Source organism: Microtus pennsylvanicus, chromosome 1 (genome assembly GCF_037038515.1).
Source record: "Microtus pennsylvanicus isolate mMicPen1 chromosome 1, mMicPen1.hap1, whole genome shotgun sequence".
Taxonomy (NCBI): Eukaryota; Metazoa; Chordata; class Mammalia; order Rodentia; family Cricetidae; genus Microtus; species Microtus pennsylvanicus.
This window is the reverse complement of record NC_134579.1, coordinates 158,536,558-158,552,850: the sequence shown is the minus strand read 5'-3', so window position 1 is coordinate 158,552,850 and position 16,293 is coordinate 158,536,558. Positions and strand designations below refer to the sequence as shown.

Here is a 16,293-nt window from a genome sequence, read left to right as displayed (position 1 = left end):
CTACTAAACTCATAGTCCAGGTTCTTGAGTTTATGTATACTTATAGTATATAAATAATCTATTTCACTGCAATATTGTAATTTTTATCTTAAATTTTCACCTAAAATATTTGTGAATTAGCACAAATTATGCACATAATGATGTATGTTATTTATTACATACAAGTACTAGAAATGTCTTAGAACAAGGCATAGACTACTGAGATTTACTTCAAATAACGGATTATATCCTTCAAAGAAGCAAATCATACTTTTAAATTGTCCTCCAATGAACTTCCTTCAGATTAACTCACACACTTCCTGGCCACCTGCTAATGAAACAGCCTTTGCTTCCTTTCATGATGGGTTATTTTATATCCCAGTTTGACTAGATAACAGCTTACCAGGCATTTGGTCAAACATTCTTCGTGTGATTCTGAAGATGCCTCTTGATGAAGTTCACATTGGAAAAGCAGGGAAAGCAGCTCACCCTCCCTAAGTGGCTCTGCTTTATATGGAGGTCGTGGCTAAAACCTTTTCCCACAGTATTAGAGTTTAATTCTAATATTGAATTGCATATTCTAGGTAAGCACTCTACCTTAAGACATACCCCAATCACATAATTTCTTAAAGATTCCAGTGATAACGGACAAAAGTTTATCTTTGAGTCCCTTTCAGGCACATAGTCAGTGGTGACCCACTAGTTCTTTATCTCGGCTAGGAATAAGACAAAAGACAAAAGAAACCATTTGATGGCTTGTTGCCTCACTCCTACTGGCTTTCCAAGAGCTACACAGAGTTCAAGTCCTATAACCAAGAGACTAAAGTTCCACACAGCCCGGATCATATTTATGTCACCATAGAGCCTGTCCATTAACTCTCATAAAGTTTACCTTTTAATTCATATTCAAATTCTTTGTCTCATAGGAATTCTTCCTCATTTTCCCATCCTATTCCCTATATATGTTTGTAAGGCCCCAACAAAAGTCTCAACTACTATAAAAATTCAAGTTCATCATAATTTCCTTTTGAGGAGATTCTAATATATTTATTTTGTTAATGGTGTATCGTGTGCATATACCTTTTCTCCTTAATTGTACAATAACAAATCCCTGAAGACCTCAGTCTTCAAATGCTACACTGTTTGTCAAATAAATAAATGTGACAAACGATTTAATCACTGGAAAAAGGAAGACAAAAGCAGGTATGCAAAGAGCTATAAAAGATAACAACCTGTTGGAGTGTTCTGTAAAAGAAAGGTGGGCAACAATGTACAGGGAGCTAATGCAATCCACCAATTTCCCTCAAAGTGTGTAAAGCAGAGGGAGGCAGAAAGTACACTGAGAAAATGTCATAATTCAGTGAAAGCATCACTAGCCTGCTCAAAAGCCTGACACATCATGAGCAGGCTGCTTAACTGTCCCTGTTGATTCATCTCGAAACTTAGAACACTAGACTTGCTCTCTGAAGTCTGCTTGCTTCAGGTAATTTAGCATCCTATAGCTTCCATTTATCTTGAGAGTTCCCATTTCATTTCTCCATTCTAGGAAAGAAAGGGTTTGAACTTTACGAGGGGCTGCTGTACTGTTCATGCAAATGCTTTAGCAACTAAAAATAAAGATCAAAGTCAATCCCAGAGGCCAAATATCTATGAATATGCTGGACTTCAAAAGTAGAAGTTTTCTTTAATATCTGCTTTGTTTATTTTATCATTTAAAACAAGCATTATCCCCAGAGCATAGAAGAAAGGTGAGCTAAAGTTAGAAAAGAAAGCTAGATGCAATACCTTCCAAATGCTAACTTAATTAATTCAATGATAGAAACTAAACTGGCTGATTTTTTTAAAATTCAGAAAGCATTGAAGGTTTGTTAAATATGTCTATATAATATCATTGACATCTTATTTAAAATAATCACAAATGCTCAAAGATTTGGACTAAAAGTAATAAAGATAAATTTGCAAAACTCTGAGGTATGTGGTAATGAACCTAGAAATCATATCATTTAGTTGCTGTCTATCTCAGCCTTCAATTCCTATCAGTGCTAATCACTCCACACTCTCCTCTGCACCCAGGACCCTTTGTATCAGAGCATCTCTGTCATACATTGGATCAGTTGATCTAATAAATTCATCCTAACTGCACAGTCTTGGGACTACGTACCTTCTCTTCCTGAATATACTTCTGTTAAAACAAGACCAAGGGAGACAGGAAATACTTAGTCAAAAAGAGCTGCTGATCAAATTTCATACATCAGGAGGGAAAATGTCTGAAAGAAAAAACCTTAGACAATTTTTCACACATGGCCTTGTTGGCTAAAGTAACCTGGCTCTCTACAAAATATAGGAGGGACTTTTCAGTTTTTAATTGAAGAATAAATGTTTTAAATTGATCAATAGAAATACATCTAAGAACAAAATTAAATTTGAGCACCACCATCATTGAACAAAATCTTCAGTGCTCAAATTCAAAACTAAAACAAAATTTAAAAAGTAAAATCTCGAAGGAAGGCCTAATGGGTCTTCTCAAGCCACCTACTCACATTACTAAGATTGATTTTTTTTTTTATCAGAGTAGCTAATTGTTTGGTGGTGCAGATATGAGCCAAAAGGCAGATACATTTCTTTACTTATGTTGATGAGAAGATCAGGTGAGGCTTAGAAAACCTGAATAATATTGGATAGGCTGGGAAATGAAAGCAGGTGACTGTGGGGAGCTAGCCTACCTGCTGCTACATGGTTTGAATTTGTCCAAATCAGATTTTTAAAACAATATCCAAAACTGTGTACAATTAAAATTTTGGATCCTTACACATGGAATATTTTCTGGAAATATCAAAAGAATTGGCAACAAGTAGACCTTTTTAGGTAACATGAATCAAGGGGAATGAATAAGCCCACAAGAGGCCAAATGACAGAATCTTGATTTTATCTTGGGACTGACCACCACACCTGAAATTTTCCAGTGCAAATCAAGAAAGTGTTCCTTTGGCAGAAGAATATGGAGGCACTAAACTTTAGTGATTGAAGTGTTAAACAGATTGCAAATGCTTCCTTAAGACAAAGGTCAGTATTTCAAAGACAAAACAAATGGGACCAATATCTGTTACTGTTACTGTCATGAAACCGCAGAAGGCAAAGCTTTCTTTGCCATCTCTAGCTTCCCTATGACCAAGAAGCTTTGTTTCTAAGAAAAAAAAATGATCACTTCGAAACTTGCAAAGAGAAATCAAGCTTCTTTGCTTGCTTTGTTTTGTTTTATACTACAACAAATAAAAAATTCATCCTGAAAGCTTACCCTTTACACGTTTTATATAATCAAAAAACCCAAAAATGTTCTTAGCTTTTAAGATGAGAGAGACCTGTAATTCCATTTATTAAGTCATCTTAAAAATATTTCTTTATTGAAACTCAGTCCTAAACCTAGGTTCACAGTACATGAAGAAGGTCTAAAAAAGACTTATTTAACCTACATTAAATCTTGATAATGCATTAATGAGTCTTTTAAAGGGATAATTTTAATTCCCCAATCTTCAACCATAAAGACTATATAGTGCTAATCTGCCTTGCCCTTTCAATTAAACTTGTTAAGGGCTTTCTATTTAGTCAGCACCCTGAATGGGCCATTAAAATTCTTGTTCGGTAAGAGTTGTGTTCAGTGCTCTGTTGTTTTAAATTCCATTAAATCCAAATGGTCTTTATCGCCCCATGACCACTGTGACTTCAATCAGCCAATTTAATTACCTTACACAATTGTCAGCAGAAGCAGCAAAGAAAAACAGGAAGCCATATGACGTTATCAGATAGAAGTCTACCTCTCCGGTGTTTAATCTAGACTCATCAAGAATGACGATGCTCACCTACTTCCTGCCTCTCTGGGGGTCTTTTGACCTTCTATTTCATGCCAAGACTTAGAATTTAAGATTCATTCAGAGCACTTTTAATACTTTAATAAGTGAACTACAAAAAGATAAATCTTCATTACTCAAATAAATAAATAAATAAAAGTAATACCTGCATCCTAACACATGGCACCACCATAGTAAAAGGATCTGTACACCTCAAGTACTATGCATGCAGCAGAAAGTAATTTAAGTCCACACATTTGAAAGGCATTAAACTATATTTGACTCTATTTTAAAATGGGCATTAAAATTTTCAAGAAATATGTAGAGTTGAGGCTATAATAGCAGAGTAAAATCCTAGACACATGAATTCAATCATCCAGGTAAATGTTAAATTTGTAGCATAAAAAAGAAAATCATTTTATTTATCAGAAATTATGATAACTAAATACCATAAGAAATTACGTTATCTTATTATAGATGACACTATAATCTGGGAATAAATTTAAAAATTTCTGATAATCAATACTGCTCCTTTAGCAAATCTTTATCTCCAAAAATATTATTTCATAATAGTAGCAAAATTATAGTTATGAAGTAGAAACAAAAATAATTTTATACTTGAGGTTATCACAACACAAAAAAACTGTACTAAAGGGTCAAAGCATTAGAAAAGTTGAGAAACCACTGATCTATAGTATTTTTTCCATTTGTGTGAAAGCAGTTTAAATTAACTTCCCTTGCAGAATAAATGTTGAAACAATGTCAGTATAGAATCTGAGAATAAACACGCTTTACTGATCACTTAAATTGAAGCAAAAGCCAAACTTCTCTGAAAAAAAAAATCCATCGATATATTAACCCTTGTTCACTTCTGAAAGACAACGCTACAAAGCCAGAAAACACTGCTGAGTTCCATGTGACTGGGTGGAGAGCGGATTCTGGAAGACAGAAAGATCATTTCTCAAAGTCGTTTTCTGAAATGATTGTGCCTCCCTTGATGGATCACATCAAGTTATTCTTTGACGCTTTAAAACTAAGCTGGAAGTTTTCAGAAAAGGGGAACTTTTAGAAAAATGCACCCTCTTTTGGTGATTTTAGCAGATTTTCCTCACCTGCTATCCAGAGCTCAGGTGACCGAGTGTTATCTTTTTCAGAGATACTGGCTGCTCTCACTCCCATCTCCTCTCTCAAGAGTCAGTTTTCAAACTCCTAGACATAAGGCCACTCCTCTTTCCCTCCCACGTTCCCTCCCAAAGGAAGAAAAATCTCTTTCAAAGAACTTGTGGAGAGTGGCGGCTTCCCAGCTCTCAGTCAACTGCACTCAGTTCCTAGATGTTGAAGTATATCTGCCAGGAAGTCTTGTCTCTGGGAGTACAGGAAAAATTCCACAAGAACTGGTTTCTTTCCTTCTGAAGTGTTTCTATGTTTTGTTTTTATTTTATTTTTTAAACTAGCGGACTGTTCCTGGCTGTGTCTTCACCTAGGGCTTGTGCACCACTTATGCAAAACTGGGGCAGTGGCTAACAGCTGGCTGAAGTATAGTGCCAAATAAATAAATAAAATAAAAATAAAAAAATCACAGCAAATCTGGGAGGAAGACATAAACTTGGAAATTTTTTAAGAAAAATAATCCGCAGACTGGCTTTAAAAAAAAAAAGCAGAAACGTCACATAGTAAGGAGTGACAGATCATTTATTTGCTCACCTTATTGGAAAAGGCTATTTTGGAGAAACCGCCCAGTTTCAAGGTTTTGGTTAATGTCTGTGCTCCCAGCGTCCTAAATAGCAATGCGGGTTAAGACTCTTGAATAATCGAACCTCAAGTTCAGAGAAAGTAGCAGTTTGGGGTGTGGTGACATTAAAGAGGATGCACAAACAAGCCAAAATTCAAAGAGATTAACCAGGGCAGTAATGAAGTCTGTTCGCAGCTGAATCTGGGAAGAGAGCAGAAGAGAAGCAGCCGGAAGAGAAGAGCCCTCTTAAGTAATAGAAGAAACGTCTTAGGTAAAACTGTGGCTCCAGAAACTCGCTCAGAGGAACACACCCACTTGGGCATCCTGTTGGTCAGCTCTTAGAAGCAGCCGCATAAGAACAAAGGTATCTCATTTCCACATGGCTGGCCAGTGGAGTGTGGCTGCTGGTGCAAGGTCTAGTGAAAAGCCTGGGGGCAGTGGTGGGCTTTGTGCCCAATCCAGCAGGCTGCAGATATCCTACCTGACCTGGACTGAGGGGCCTGACTTTCAGCAGCACAACCTCTCCCCTGGAAAACACGCCCTCCCCCACACCCGGGGGGGGCACCTTCTGAAGAAGCCAAGTTATGTCTGAGGTTCCGAGGTAATGAAACCCCAGGACCCAAGATAAGAGACCCCTATGTCCAGGCCTCTCAGCCCCATTGGCCATTAGGTAACACCTAGGCAACATTTGGGTGCTCTCCCTCACTACCTAATATGGCCTTACAGCTTTGGGAAAGTACCCAGGGGTCAGCACTGCAGAATAATTTACCTAGCAACTACTAACACAGTACACAGTGCCCAAAGTCTGGCCTTGCGGAAGGAAAGGGTTGCTCCTGGGTGCATCTGCAAAGTTTTCTTTGGTCCTAGAAAGTCGCTATGAACAAATCCAAGATAACAATAGCGCAATCCCACCCCGAACCCCTCCCACGTCATTGCAGCTCCAAGGTTTGGGGGCGGGGAGAGAAAAGACTGAGGGAGAGGTTGGCTTAGAGAAGGCAGGGAAAAGAAGGTACTCCAGGATCAAGACACCCTGAGCTGTGTGGAAGTCTGCCTTTCCTGGAGGTGATAGGAAGAGGAAGGGGGCAAGTCTTTTGGGAGCAGGAAGAAGAAGGGCAGAGAGATTAATGAAGGTGAATTTTCATCATCAGTTGGGGAAAAGAGAAGCTAGGGTGGCCTCAAGTCAGCTTCCCGGTTGCCATAGTGCCAAGCAGAAGCGCCAGAAGCCGGCAGCCCCAAGCTTTTCTCCCGGACAGACTGTAGCCTCACTCTAAGCAGCCTCCGGGAGAGGTCTGAGGCAAGGCTGTGGCTTTCACCCATACCTAGCTGTCTGCCACTGCTCAAGCGCAGCTGCCCAATAACAATCCCAGGCCTTTCCTCCTAGGGCAGGAGGCCAGCGATGGTTGAACTTCGGAGTCAAAGTTTAAAATAAACATTTTCAACAGGCACGCATAAGAGCTTAACTAAACACCCAATCCACTCAGTACTTTTTTACACGGGAAGAAAATAAAACTCCCACCACTGCATCAAAATAGTCTCAACAGGGAAATGTTCCAAGGATTACAACTGTACACAATCCTTCCTGGTGAATCAAGTCAGATTTAGAGAACATGGATGATAATGTAGAAACAGAAATCATCTAGAAAGTAGAACGTTGGTCTCAGGTGTGAAGGGGCTGATTTGGAGGTCTTCACCTAATGCCCTGTTTCTTAAGGACATTTTTAGAGTTTGTCTAGGAAAACCGTGTGTGTGCATGTGTGTGTGTGTGTGTGTGTGTGTGTGTGTGTGTGTGTTTCATTTCAGAAAAATTTATAGTTTTCCCAAGAATCTAGGCTCCTGTGTGTGTGCTCTTTTAGAAAGCTGTTACACTGCCACAGACACCAAGATTTTTAATATGAAGACATGAAATGATCAGCAAATGTAACAATCTAACGATTCAGCAAATATTGTGCTACAGGACTAGAACAGCAATGATTAAACCTTCACGAGTACTAGTAGCAGTTTTCATGCCCCAGTTCATCCTCCCCCAATCATGTACATTCTTACCAATGCATACTCATTCGTGAACACACACGAGACGACACACACAATTAAGTACTTTTGATTAAAAATTATTTGGGGGTGGGGATTCCATGTTTAGCATGTCCCGTGCTAATGGCCAAATTGCTGTGGCACACATACCATACATATCTTCACACACAGTTCCCAGGAATATAGGGACTTCTTTAATCCTGTTTAAAGAAGCAAGCATTCCTGTGGATGCTTGTTGCTATGAGCAACATGCTTAAGTACCATCTAAAGACTGAAGAAAGCAGGAAAATACTCAAGCCAGCATCTAGATATACTCTATTGTCTCATGTTATTACTAGTCTTTTTGACTCTAGATGACATATGGGGAGGGGGCTACATTTTCAAATATATGTAAAAGTATTTCTACTTTATTTCCACTTGGGGAAGACAGTGAATTTTCGCATGAGAGAAAGATCACTTTGAAAAAATAGATGATACTAGTGTTACAGAAGGTACAGGGAACCTCTGCTATATAACAGACAGAAAACTTAATGTGTCTACTTTTATTTCAAAGATGCATACTCTGAATGTATGCCCTACCCTCTCTGGCTTAGATCCCCTTAGAGCTGACAGAGAAGGCACCTAGAGTGGGGTGCTCAAGCCCTGTTGGCTTTCTCCTCTTTTGCAATGCCCTTTTTTTAGGGAACTTTCCTTGATGAGTTCCCAGCTCACTGAAAATATCCCACTTGTCATCCAGAGCAACTGAGCATTTCCTACATTTGATTTCCTTCAAGCAGACCTCCTGACTAGTGACTGTACTGGAAGCTCACTTTTTGATTTTCTTTCAAGAGAGAAAGAAGCCTAGGTTTTTGGAAAAATTATAAATCCTCAAATGTAACTATATAGGATTTTTATACATGTCAGAGTGAAATAAAGATGCACTTAGAACCCCACGCTCATCTCCCCTCCTCCCTGGCACCCTTGCCTCCAGTTACTACTATTCCTTATTTATTAGGTTGGAATTCTGTATGAGGCAAGAACAGGGAGGGAGAGCTGTGAAAGAACTCCGCAAGTTATAAACAAAACAAACAAGAAGCTTGCCATGAGTCGCTATTTCGCTGCACTGAGTGCATCTTCCCACTATGAAATAAAGCCTTAAATTATATAGCACTATTTCTTAAAGCTCTGCATATGAAAAAGACCACCAACAAAATAAAAAGATTAAATTGACCAATAATAAGCTTTGCACACAGAAGAAATCAGAAGGACGGTGCCCTGGGTTTGCAAGTGAGAACCTAGGCAGGTCTGGGCAGAAGCAGACAGATGCAACTCATGAAAGAGTTACCAGACATTAAGTCATCAGTAGCACATGCTGCTGGATTGCCAGCCCTAGCGCTCACTTTGGCTCAGACCATGATACCCAGACAGCTGGAGGGTTCCCAGGGAAACCAAAGCATCCCAGGCTGGCCATGCCCCATCACCGCTGTCCCTATGGCAGGCTACGGCGAAGCGATCTGTTGGCCAATATAGTACCACGAACTAGCACCTCCTTCACCCTCTCGGGGCCCAAAATAAAATGAAGATAAAAAGAGAGGAGAAATGAAAGCAGGGGGCGGTCTCTAAAACCAGGGAGGGAGCAGGTCTGAGAGCAGCAAGCCCACGCCAAGCAAGCGGAGCGACTGCCTGTTTACATCCGGCGCCTCGGAGCCCACACAGGCAGTGGTGAGATACCGAGAATCTTACCGAATCTTAACACATGTGTAGTTCCTTGCGAATATCCGATCCACAGTAAGCAGAGCAGGACTTTAATGGAGCGACTGAAGACTAGATTACTTAGAAACGGGGAAATAATCTTCATGATGTTTCCGTGCCTGCGCGCGCGGCACCCACTTCCCCGATCTAGCGTTAGGCTCCGGGCTTGGACAAGAAGAAGGATTCGTGGAGTAGTGACCGCAGACACAATCACGGCATGGTCACAGAAAGAGGAAGGAGTCTCCGCTTCCCGAACCCATTAGCAGTCGCTGCATGTTCTTCACTCACTGCACCAAGGAGCAAGCTTCCACTGCAAGGGATGGTGGGACATCCATGTTAGTCGGGGAGCATCCGGAAGAAATCCAGTAAGCACAATGTCCAGCCACGCGAGCCTGGGAGAGCACAAGAAAAGGAAAATCAATAGGAAGTCCAGCTTTGCAACGACTAGGTGTCGAAAGCCAGCCACAGTCCCAACACAAAGGGCGCTTTGCTGGCAAGGGTTTCGCCAGGCCCTTATTCCACTGCACTGCTGCACAGCTTCTGACGTTAAGCCAAGATAAAGTGAGAAAAATTGAGATAGCTGCTTCCTGCCACTGAGCTTCTCAATATATATTATGCAACCGTTCTGATAGCTCGCCTTGAGTAGCCAAAAAGGAAGATTTATTTACGTGATGCGATGAAAATTGTTTTGATTTTCAGTAAGACCCTGCAGAAAGTGCCTGGCGTATGCAAACACACTTCTTACAATCAGCTGATGAATCTTAATAATTGACTATCGAAGTCAAAGTCACTTTGTCTAGGAGTTGTATTTTTAAAAAGGATGTGCTCTGAAACAGAGAACTGGGCTGTCAATCTAACTTGCTATTAAGCTGAAGGAGTCTTATATTTTTAAATCTGAGAAGAAAAGATTAAATGGGATAATAAGTGGGATGCAATTGGAGAGTTGAATCTGTTTTTTAAAAACTTGACTGACATATTCCTTGATTAGTAAAGAGATATTTCCTCAGGTGGACTTTCTGGAGGAAATGGGGGAAATCATTTTTCCAACTCATTTATCATACCTGAAATAATCTTATACAAAGATAATGGGCTTTGAGCTGCAGCAGCAGATTCCAGAGGTTTTGTACCCACATTTTATCTTTTTTTAAAATTATTTTTCTTTTAAAACTGGAATATAGAATCAAAGTTTTGTCTAAAAAAAAGTCTTGCCATCGACTATTTTTCTGATGAAAATATTTAAAGTCTTTTCACCACCCCCACCCCACCCCGCCGGACTGTCACAAGTAGAAATTTATTCAGGGTAAAAGTATAGAAATGTACAGTTCTTTTAATATGAAAAAATTTTGCAGAAATAGGCAATATACTTCACAAGTAGTACAGTTAGCTCCAAATCCACTACTACCATTTAAATTAGTAGGAAGAGCTAATGAGGAAAGCAATAACAACGCCATCTATGAAACTTTAACCTTATTAAGAAGTGCAAAGGGCAAATTATTGAACTTGTGCTTTACTATTAATCTCTATTCATTTTAACAAATAGGGCATAAGTTCGACCTTATAAAAGTTATAAGATTGCATCATACTGAAGAATACCTAATTTTAAAGGAGTGGTTTGAGTGTTAATTAAGTTCTTATTCATTACTTATGGTTATGTTGTTTCTACATTGTAAGAAGATACCACAATATATTCATCATACTGACTTTTACTATCTATATTTTCTTAAGATACTATCATTAAATGCTGATTGAAAAAATCTACATTTTCAGATGCACTAAGAAACATTGATTTTTTAAAAGATGGAGGCATAACTGCAGTGTCAAAAATAAGTATCATGAATAGCTAGTTCGGCAATCTAGCAGGCAATCCCGTCAAACAATTCCACTATTTGAGCACTTTAAAAGGAACGCCTAGTGCTGAAACCGAAGGTATCTAGCGACTCCTTCAGTCCATGTTTGAAACATCACTTATAAAATACGTTAAAGACCAACATGTCCTGTCTTGTATTTGCTGTTTCATTTATTCCATTCTATTAGTTCATTTTTAGTCTTCACCCTAGTAGAAATAATAACAGCCAGGGAAAATGCATATTCTTGGTTGTTTTCATTTCCCAATATAATTGATATCAGCTACCTGAAAATAGCATATTCAGTTGTGACTAATCAAATTTCTGCAATTTTTGCAATGTAGCTGGCGTTTCATGGAACCAGAGTAAACACGCTTTACCACAAGTTTTGTTCATAAATTCTTTTACCATAACAGTATTTGTCATAGGCTTTGTCATCATTCTACTTCCACCTAGCATTCTCAGCTGCTCATGTGCCATCATCGTTGGATGTTTAGTGGGAAAGTGAAAAAGAAAAGCTTTGGGTTTATGAAACTCACACAAAATAAACTGCTAAAAAAAAAGTCTAATGCAAATTTTCTTTACTAATAAGTGGTCTCCAAAGAACCAATTTATACATATTGTCAATTGATTTCATTTGCATCCAGCAATTAAGTTGAAAACTTTAGTATAATAGCAATTCCACCTGTCCAGCTGGACTTTTTCAATACCAGAGACAAACCTTTATTCAGAACCTCGGACAGCACTTCGGGCATGGATTTCCTCTGATATTCAAAATGGTAAAATAAATGGATATTGTGCCTTTTGAAGTGACAGTATGCATATTTCTATTACAGAGTCAAGTAGTTTGACTCGTTAAAGAATATATTGTCAAGAAATCAATTTTGTGAACTGTGTTAAGTGTATTTTTTAATGTGAGTAATGGATTGTTTAACACGCCTGAGATACCCAGTGATTGCTTTCCAGGGCATACTACTACAAAAATCCACTAACATTCACTGTGAAGTCCCTCATAAAGACTAAAAAACTTGTTTCCTCTACCAAAAAAAAAGTAGCATGGTGAATTTTTGATTCTGAAACATGCTGTCAATATTCAGTGGCTTAAGACATTTCTGAAATGTACAATTAGTTATCACGTTTAATTGCCCACCTCCAGATTTCCATCTGTTAGAGGGTGAAATGGATTAATTCCATCCTGTCTTCCTAAGCTTCACTCTTCAGACCAACAGCAACAATTCAACAATTTACCTTTCAAAGACAACAAAATGATATGATGGTGTAGGATATGCCTTGGTTGTTATATGGATATTTTGAAGTTATTGCAAGAATATCCTCAATACTGACACTATAATTACAGTTCTTAGTGTTAATGGCTATTAAGTATTTTGTTGATCACATTAAATTACCTTATAATTGTGCCAGTTCTGCATTTGCTTATTTCTTAATAGAAAATGAAAAATACTTTATTTAGACTTTCAGTGATCATTTATATTTAAAAGTAGTGAAAATTGTGTGCTTTATCCTATAGATCCATTTGCTGTGCAGCTATTTCAATCACATGGCGATCTTTATTGCTAGGAGCTAAAGCTGTGAGGGTTCCAAGGTCAAAGCAAAAATGAAAAATTGTAAGCACACACATATATACTCACACAGAGAGAAGCTATGTCAAGAAGAAAGCCTTAAAATATCAAAGAAGGCTGTTATGGAAAAACTACCAAGCCTATGGTGAATAATAAAGGAAGAAAATGTATATCACATTCGTGCAAACCTTGTTCCTACAGCAACACAACAACGGCAATGAGAGTGACAGAAGGCGTTAGCTTCATCTTTCACTGCATTTTGTATTACCTGACACTAATGACCTCTTATTCTTGGGCACTATTACTTGAGAAGCAATTTTAGTTTCTTAGTCTCCTGGTGAAAATGAATCATATTCTAGTTAGCTGCCACCTGCTGGGGCATGAGCAAATGTGTAATAATCCTTATAGCAGAACCTTTCAAAGACAATTCCTATACCTTTGGCTACAAAGAGCAAATGTTTATTCTAGCACAATCTGAATTTCAAAGCTGTCTCAAAGGTTCTTCCATGTCATATGTGTAGTGTTTTTAATTTTCTCACACAAGTGAGAGACTTCCACTTGACTTCACATTACTGTCCTGTTGTTATGGGACATTTGTGAAACCTCATCTTATAGTAACACCTAAGGCATTATTCCATGCAAGTGGCCTATTGTGTTGAGGTTTAGCTAAAATAAACAGCTTGCTCAACCATAATATTAAAGGGGCTACAGAATAAAGTCTGAGGCAGAGATCTATTGGAACCACACTGTTGGATACTATGCGATCCACCCTAACTATGATTACTATGCCATTCTTTAGGATTCTAAACATATTATCACTTTCTCTACTAACATTCTGCTATGTTGGTGGCTAATAATATTTACACTTTAATTACTGTTTAGATGCTGAAAATGTATCTTAATTAAGAGAATGAATCAAATTAATTTATGTCTGTAGAGATCTTTTCTTTAAAATTCAGCATGCACAATCTTCAGTAGATTTAAATTTAAAAGAAAAGACATAGGTGTTTTAGCCTTTAGTCATTTCTGTATTACCTTCCCCTACATATTTCAATTTCTTTAACATGTAAGTTTCTAAGGTCACTGGGATTTGATTAGCTTACTTGATTGCTGCACGAATGTGTTCTACAAAGTTATAAAGTAAGGAACTAAAACAACTAAAAATTGGAATATAATTGCACATCTTCTAGCAGCTAAACTGCAGACTTATTCACGTGAATTATTCCTATCTCATGAGATGGAAAGAATCAATCCATAGATAATTTTGATGAGAGAATACTTACAGTATGAAGATGAAGAAATGATAAAAAGGTAATCTGTTCCTTTCCTTACCAGAAGGTAGTTCCTAACATTCTGCAACCTCTCAGTCCAACCTCTAAATCCAAATCATTATCTTAGTAGCTCCAGTCTTATTTGATATTCTCTCTCTCTCTTTCCCTCCCACACGCGTGCGTGCTTGAGCGCGCGCGCGTTACACACACACACACACACACACACACACACACACACACACACACACAAACACACACACTCCTTCCTATCCACCTGAAGATAAAAATACGGGGGAATGTGGTTGGTTAAAAGTTCTGAACATTTATGATCCGCCTTGGTGATGCAGCCAGTCCTAACCCCTATGGGATGCCCTGAGAGGTTCTCTCTCTCTCTCTCTCTCTCTCTCTCTCTCTCTCTCTCTCTCTCTCTCTTCTCTTCTCTTCTCTTCTCTTCTCTCTCTTCCTCCCTCCTTCCTTCCTTTCTTCCTTCCTTCTATTTTTTCTGAAGCTTTTAATACTGTCCTCAGTTAAAATCTCTACTTTCTTAGTCCAGAGCTATGGATCAGGGCAATCCAAGGATTGGTGGACGAAAGAGGGATGAGGAGTTGCTATGACACAGACACACAGCTTCTTGCTTGTTCTTCTCTTCGCCTTGAGCATGAGTCCCAGAAGTTGAGGCCACTTCCTGGCTTAGACACTTATTAAAATATTTTATGTAGAAAATACAAGCACGCCTGCAGTCAAATGAGCCACTTGCATCCTACCGGGGACAGGCTGCAGCGAGTGGGACAAAGCCCTCCAAGAGACCTGCATCCAGCAGGTGCCTGGAGCGCACAGACTCAGCCGTGCGGCGCCGCTGCTCTTCTTCCTTTTCTCCTGGTTGTCAGCGATCCTCCGCGGTCCCCGGCTCCTCCGTACCAAAAGCGAACACTTTGGGATTGAGCTCCAGGGAGGGTCTCCGACCAAGGATTTCTTACCTGGAGATGGGTGAAGAGGGCGGGGAGGGACTGGGGTGGTCCCCTCGGAGCCACGGCGGGAGGAGATCCAGCGGGAAGTCCTGGACTCCGAGCCTTAGCCACGCAGCCGCCAGCGCGAGCGCGAGTGACGGCGGCGGAGGAGACCGCGACCGCGGAGCCGCAGCAGTGGCGCTGGAGACAGACACGCCTCCTGGCGGGGGTTCCTCGCCTCCTGCTTTAAAGGAGCCGCGTTTCTTTCCCTCAACTGATACTAGCTCCAGGACTCCCAGGCCCACCTGGGAGCAGCGCCATACACTCCTTATTTCAAGACCTCTTGTGGGAGAATTCTGGGTGTTGACCTTCTAGTGCTTCCAGAACACTCGGCACTGATTTCGTCCCCTACCAGCACATCCACATCCAAGGATAGGGGAACTGGGACCGAGAAGTTCAGAATGATAGTGGGTAAGGTAAAAAGGGCCAAGGAAATTGCTTGCCTCTAAAAAGCTACATCGGGTATAAGAAATTTTAACCTGTCTTCTTCTAGGTGGCCTCTTTTATGCTGCCCCGAAACCATGGCAACAAGACTTCTCTGTTGCCAACATCTGGAGAGCAGCTGATTGTCTCCAAAGTGACCCTTTTGGTTCAACTACTGCATTTCCCTTTGAGATTTGTGGGATCATCTTGATCTATGCTCCTACTTCTATCCCATCTCAGGGTAAATGAGTTTCTGTGACTCCTGGTCGCTGTCAGCATAGAAGAGGACTTCCAGTAAAAGAAAGCTGACAGGCCATTTCTGCACAGGTCTAACCCCTTAATACCTGATGCTGCTCTCCCCAATAGATCCCTGAATGCTGAGGGAATTTGAGACTTAGCAGGCACAGAACCTGGGGTCTTCTTCTCTATGATTAGGGGAAAGTGCATATATAAGAGAGAGGTTTTTAATGGGCAGTGAGAGGGGATGCCTGAGTACTATGGTCTTCCCTAAGCTTGCTTCCCTGAGTCAGGGGTGGGGGCAGGAGGCAAGGAGCACACCAGTCTCCTGCTGCTTCTCTGAGGGAGCGATTAGCTTCCGCAAACAATCCCGGATTTGCGCTCCTCTGGGTCAGAAAAGTCAACATCTATTCAATACCATTGCTACTTTATCCTCAGCCCTACAATATTAACTAGAGTGGAGACTTGGCAGTTCCCTCCAGAGTACATTGGTGAGCGACTATTCTCGAGGAGGTTTAAAAGCGGCCAAGCTTGAACAGGCTCTGCACATCAGCCCAGGAGACAAATTTCAAAGGGAGTGTACTAGGAAGGAGGCCAGGTGGAATTCCTAGGCGCT

At 40.0% G+C, this 16,293-nt stretch overlaps 1 protein-coding gene across 9 annotated transcripts in view; it reads right to left on the bottom strand.

Annotated features, from left to right (window-relative positions):
- The window catches only part of Grik2 (glutamate ionotropic receptor kainate type subunit 2), a 592,264-nt gene extending 577,098 nt beyond the window's left edge, over positions 1-15,166 (bottom strand). For 5 of the 9 annotated variants that reach the window (XM_075944195.1, XM_075944164.1, XM_075944134.1 and 2 more), the window contains exons 1-2: positions 14,988-15,166; positions 9,307-9,707 (exon numbers count right to left, since the gene is read on the bottom strand). In XM_075944195.1, the coding sequence (XP_075800310.1) occupies positions 9,307-9,421 (115 nt within the window). In that variant the 5' untranslated portion in view covers positions 9,422-9,707; positions 14,988-15,166. Of the gene's footprint in view, positions 1-9,306; positions 9,708-12,309; positions 12,408-14,022; positions 14,223-14,987 lie in introns of those variants that run through there. The other 4 variants (XM_075944154.1, XM_075944144.1, XM_075944206.1 and 1 more) reach the window with 4 other exon arrangements.
- Between the last annotated feature and the right edge of the window lie 1,127 nt (positions 15,167-16,293).